This window comes from Coffea eugenioides, chromosome 3 (assembly GCF_003713205.1).
Source record: "Coffea eugenioides isolate CCC68of chromosome 3, Ceug_1.0, whole genome shotgun sequence".
Lineage (NCBI taxonomy): Eukaryota > Viridiplantae > Streptophyta > Magnoliopsida > Gentianales > Rubiaceae > Coffea > Coffea eugenioides.
The window spans coordinates 15937620-15944032 of record NC_040037.1 but is presented as its reverse complement, the minus strand read 5'-3'; the positions used below and the strand labels follow the sequence as shown (position 1 = coordinate 15944032).

Below are 6413 nucleotides of genomic sequence, written 5' to 3'. Positions count from 1 at the left end.
AATGAACTTATGATGTGACAATCAAGTTACCCTTCATATAGCATCAAATTCAGTTTTTCATGAGAGAACAAAGCATATCGAAATTGATTGCACTTTGTTCGTGAAAAAATTCAGCAAAACTTGATCTCAACCAGTCATGTGAGAACTGGAGAACAGTTAGCTGATATTTTCCCTAAACCTCTAAATGGTCCGAGAATTGATTACATTTGTGGTAAGATGGGCATGATTAACATTTATGCTCCATCTTGAGGGGGAGTGTTGAAGATATGTAGTCTGATATTATGAAAAGATTTGATATTGTAAATATTAGAAAAGATTAGATTTGATTGATTATAGTGTCATATGATTATAGTATCATATATTAATTAGATAATAGATTAATTTAGATTAGCATTATTTTAGGATCTAAATCAGGTTACACTTGTGTATATATATTTGTATATTGTGTAGCCCAAAAATATATGAAGAAGAGTATTTTCTCTCCATTTTTCTTCGTTTTCATGATATCAGAGCTTCAGGTTTTGGGTCATGGTCAGATTTTGGGTTCTTAATGACAATAACAAGTTTTTGGTGCCACAGAGAGTGAAGAAAAAAATTTTTTGTTGGAGTTGATTTAGATTAACATTATTTTAGGATCTAAATTAGGTTACACTTGTGTATATATATTTGTATATTGTGTAGTCGAAAGATATATGAAAAAGATTATTTTCTCTCCCTTTTTCTTAGTTTTCATGGTATCAGAGTTTCAGGTTCTGTTATCAGTTTGTCTTTTGACGTGACCTTATTGAGTCACTTTTAGGTCTTTCTTGTGTGAATTATAATGACAGATATGAAAGGTAGTAGTAGAGAGATGAAAACAGTAATTTCTGATGTTATTCCTACAACATAAAAAATTACTGAACACAAATTGGGTAGAAAATTTTTTTTGCATTGGAGTAAAACTATTCGGATATATCTGCGCAGCATCGATAGAGATGATCATCTCACTGATGACCCACCCGTTGATGGGGAAGAAAAGAAGGTTTGGCTAAGGGAAGATGCAAAACTATTTTTGCAGATCTGAAACTCTATTGATAATGAGACAGTCAGTCTCATCAATCATTGTGAGTTTGTTAAAGATCTTATGGATTATTTGGCTTTCTTGTATTCTGGTAAGGGTAATTTAAATCATATTTATGATGTTTGCAAGGAATTTTACCATCCGGAAAAACAGCAGAGATCCTTTACAGAATATTTTATGAATTTTAAACGTATGTATGAGGAATTGAATTCTCTCCTTTCTTTTAGTATTGATGTAAAAACTCAACAGTCTCAACGGGAACAAATGGCTGTAATGAGTTTTCTTGCAGGATTACCAATTGAGTTTGATGCTGTTCGAACACAAATTCTCTCTAGCCCAGAGATTGTTTTCCTCCATGAAACTTCCACACGAGTGTTGAGAACCGAAGGATCTTTGTCTACTTCCAATATTACTAGTGCTCTCGCGAGTCGAAGTGGAGCTGGTCATAATAGTAGAAACAGTGGCAAAAATGGGACTGGTGGGATTGCTGGTCATGGACAATACAACTCAAATCCGCGAGTCTGTTATCACTGTAAGAAACCAGACCATACCATACGTACATGTTTGGACTTTCATGGTAGATCTCAACAGCAGCCCCCATTTGCAAATTTTGCAACCCAAAAAAATAATTAAAGTATTGTACGTTTACAATCATTGTTGCACAAAATTATTGAGTTGGTGTATAAGAATATAAATTATGTGTATAATAAAGAAACATAAGTATACATCAAATCATATAAAGTGTACGGTAATTGCATAACGATACGAAAATTTCAATCTTACTAGTCCCTTGTCCGTAAATTGTGTTCTCGAGTTCCAGCATTGAGGCACCCTCTATGTCACGAGGCAATGCATTAATGTATCTATCTATCTATGTATCTGTATTATTATATTATATATTATATATATATATCAGTGTCATTAAGTTTTTGTACTTTTAAGTGTAAGCAAAAACTTGTCTTAGTTTTCATTATACCCAGACTACCCTTTGTTCATTAATCACATTCATTGTATTTAAATTGTGATAACATTTACAAAAGTGTAATATTAAATTTGAATTATGATAAATAATGATGGTTGTTAAGATAAAATATCTGAATACAAAACTCTTTGACTACCATTACAATCCACATCAAATTTTACTTTATATATATATATTATTTAACACAAATACCATTATCTTTACTAAAAAAAAGTGCTCTTAGGATATAAGAGTCCACGCTTGTGCTTTACGTGTGTGCTTTTCTAATGGAGTTTGCTAAAAATAGGATAAAATACAAGTGAAGTAAATTAAAAAATAATGGAAAAAAAGGTATGTGTAACTATCTGTAATAAAATTTCAATTAACAAAAATGAACAGAGGAACAACTAAATATGGTGGATAATTTATATTCCACTATTAACAAAAGTAACACTCAAAAAATATAAAGAGTCAAAAAATAACACACTGCTAACTTTCACAAGCCATATTTATAAGTTGTGAATTTGAGGGGAGGGGGGGGGGGGCATGATACCACGAACCGGAAGACAAGTCTTGAAACATAATTCATTTGATGATAAAAACTAAAAATTCCCTCAGTAGTTTTAAGGAAAGCGAATTTTATCACGTAATGTTTTCTTGGGTAGGTAGAGACATCTTAACCATTTGTCCGTTAAAATAGACCTTAAACTACGAGTTGCCTTTTCTTTTCTTTTTTTTTTTCACGAATATAACCAAATGGTGATAGCCATAGTTTAAGTTATATAAATATTTAGAGACAAGTATATGACTAAACCAATTGTTCGTGGCCTTTTCAGACAATTGTCCATTAAAATAGACCTTAAAACTACGAGTTGCTTTTCTTTTCTTTTCTTTTTTCACGGATATAACCAAATGGTGATGGCCATATTTTAAGTTATATAAATATTTAGAGACAAGTATATGACTAAACCAAATGTTCATGGCCATATTTTCAGACAATTATAATGACTGAAACATTAATAAATTCGACAAAGATTTGTCTTTGCAAATTGCAATGATATGATAGGGAAAAGAAAGGGCGGCCGTGACTCTATCTCGCTTTATAATCTTTGGACGATGCAAATGCTATAAGCAATCTTTTGTTTGTGTTTGAATCATGAGAATAAACGTGCATGCGTAGAGAGCACAAATATATGATAACGACTTATCAAGAAGAATGTAAACAAACATCCGAGCGAAATGGCACTCTTTTCCCATTGTGCATTACAATGGCTGAATGGGAGAGTCAGGGGTAGAGATTGTGGGGCAACCATTTAAGTATTTGCAAGTTGGAAAAGCAAAATCTTGCACCTGCTTGTTGATTTTGATGATGCTATACTAGACTCGGCAAAGAGAACCTGTGGTGAGGTGGGGCTCTCTCCCTTGGAAGAAACTCTGATACTTAAGTTAGTATTTATAATGTAAAGAGGAAGAATGAGTAGGAAATGAGATAGAATTAGTGAGATGTAACTTTTTTTTTTTTTTAAAGAAGAGATATCTTTTATTCATGATAACTTCGTTTCTTTATTACTTTCCAGGTTGTGGATCATGTGACCACCGTCTGAGACCTCGAGGCTGAGGTCTCTTGACCTTTTCTAACCGAAGTTAGAGGCTGAGGTCTCACTTGCTATATATTCTAAATTTATCCTGACACTCTTTAATGCACGATGACACTTATCAAAGCATAAGGTATCTTTAGATAATGTCCACTTATTCCATTTGTTTATTATTCTTTTCCGATTCACAAGTCAATAACAAATGCACACTTGTGACATAACCAAAAGGATTACATTTAAGTCGTCTCGAAAGCTAATAATGGCAACATACACCAGAAATTACAAAATAAAATGCCACTTCTTACAGTTGCCGAAACTTAACAGGCCAGAATTCGGTAGAATCATAAGATAACAGCATCACAAAACACAGTTCAAACACAACTCGTCCTCTGTCTATATATAGAAGACGTAATTTATAGACAACTATTACATTAGTCAACGATCACAACAGATCAACAATTGGGCCTCAATCTTCCAATTGGTATTCTCTAGTAGCAAGGCGGGGGCTTAGTTAATTCAGCGATTCTGCAGGAAAGGTGCATTAACATTCTCGTCAGAGCAGTAGAGACATGGATGCGGGGGGCGTTCTATTTTAGCTCTATATTTCTCGGCGAACAATTCTATTTTAGCTCTACATTTCTCGACGAGCAATTTATAGCTGATCGGACCAGGTTCCTCTTTCACCGATTCAGAAAGTACAGCAGTAAACACACCATGAGGACGACGAACACCCCGAATATCTAACGATGACTCATCGAACTGGCATGCACTGATAAGAATGCCTTTGTCGTCTAACTGATCAACGGGCTGGTGTGAAGCATTAACTTGGGCATGGTGATCAGCTTGCCCCCGGAACTTGATGCTGACATCGTTTCCATAAATGTGCCTCAAGTGTCTGCCAATGTCTGGACTGTTTAAGCCACTCCTAGATTCCAAATACCGCACAATTGCCGTCATGGGCATTAGTCTGGGTTTGTAAAGTGGGCTGTAGTCGTAAGCCCTTGGGGTATAGCAAACATGTGGAGGAAAGCCAGGTCCAACTTGCTCCTTCAACATTTCAATTAGCCCCCCACTGTTGCAGGAGTCTGCTATTATAGTCAAGTGAGCACCTTGTGGTATGCGATTTACCATTGCTCGAAAGTCCACGCCTGTTTTGAAAAAAGTAATATCGAGGTTAGTTAATAGAGCAGCAAGTTCCGATCTGATTGTTCTTAGCTCTTAATATTTAGGAATGCTGAAGAAATAAACAAGATATTTGTGGCTTTGGCATGGGTATTATATCTTCAACTCACTGTAAATGAGATTCCTGTCACACGGGACAATAAATTCTTCCCTTATGCAGCCCCAGCCCTTCCCGAAATCATCGAACTTTCCATGGCCGGCGAAATAGAACAACAAAACGTCACCGGCCTTGGCTTGCTCAATCATCCAATCAATCGCGCTCCTTATAATACCACCTGTGGGTCGCAAAGGGGAGTCAAGCTTATCTGTGAGAACCACCACATTCTTGGGCGGAAACCCACACCTAGTTGTCAGCAGTTCTTTCATTGTTTCCACATCATTATAGCAGCCTTCTAGTCTGTCAGGATCATCTGGATAGCAGCATCCAACTAGGATAGCTAATTTGGCCATAGATTTATCACTCAAAATCTTGTGCACAAACCACTAATTATCAAAAGGAAATATAACTTTAAAATGATTCAAAATGAAGGATGTAGGCAGCATATTAGTTGTTCGTATTTATAAAGATTTGAGGACACTAGGTTGGAGGAAAATATTATTGTAAGGAGTTGGTGTAACAAATGTAGGTTCTAAGTGTCTGTTTGATAACATAAAAAAGTGTTGAAACTGAATTCATTCAGACATTCAGATGTTTTGGGTGTTTGATAAATAAAAATTTTTCTGCTGAACTTATTAAGTGGTGCTGAATTTGTATGTATTTTTTTCAACACAAGAATCATAACTGAATGCTTAATTTGATAAGAATCAAGAGATTTACTTCAACTACTTTATCTTATCTACCAAATCTATCCTTGTTTGTTAATTACATTCAAAATCCTTATCTAATTAAACAATTTGACATTCTCTGTCTAATGGCTTTCTACTTCTATTTTCTCTCTATTTAATGACTTTTTTGCAATTTCTCCATGCTCCTTACATCTGTCTACTCCTTATCTTTTTCCATCTTTCTACTCTTTCATAATTTTGTCATTTTTTTCCTCCCAATTTTTTTTATTGCTACCGTACTCACCGATCTCAAATTCATTATTTCCAATTGATTATTTGTTGTTTTGCGTCAACATTTTTCCATTGAAGTAATTAAATTTCTATATAATTTGGTGTGAATTTAAAACTTGTTTATTGCAGCTTTCTTTTGCTTATATTTGGACTTTTCTTATCAAACTTTGATTTAAAAATATATTTGCACCGATATTTGGACTTTCCATAATATATTTCTTCTTTTATAGTACTTTGATTTAAATATAAATATTTTCATTTTCATACCTAACAATTTTAAGCTAATTAAATCATAGGTTCTATTTCCTTTTTGGATTAAAAGATAGAAGGGCAAAATTGTACAATTTAGCTTATTAAGCATTAAGTTATAAATGTTTATCAAACAGTATAAATATGTTCAGCATTAAGATTCAGATATTCATATATCTCTTTTCAGTGCTTAATATTCAGCAAATTAATTGTTTCAGTATTCAGAATTCAGAATTCAGAGTTCAGAATTCAGATTCAGTTTTATCAAACAGAGCCTAACCTTCTCCTTCTCTTATTGGATGTCTCAAGT

The 6413-nt window shown here is 34.0% G+C and overlaps 1 protein-coding gene across 1 annotated transcript; it reads right to left on the bottom strand.

Moving 5' to 3' along the window:
• Positions 1–4132: 4132 nt before the first annotated feature.
• LOC113766167 (metacaspase-9-like) lies at positions 4133–5248 on the bottom strand. The gene is made up of 2 exons (XM_027310385.1): positions 4909–5248; positions 4133–4764 (listed from the first exon to the last, which is right to left on the bottom strand). Exons 1-2 carry the CDS (start codon positions 5246–5248, stop codon positions 4133–4135), a joined length of 972 nt encoding a protein of 323 aa, XP_027166186.1.
• Between the last annotated feature and the right edge of the window lie 1165 nt (positions 5249–6413).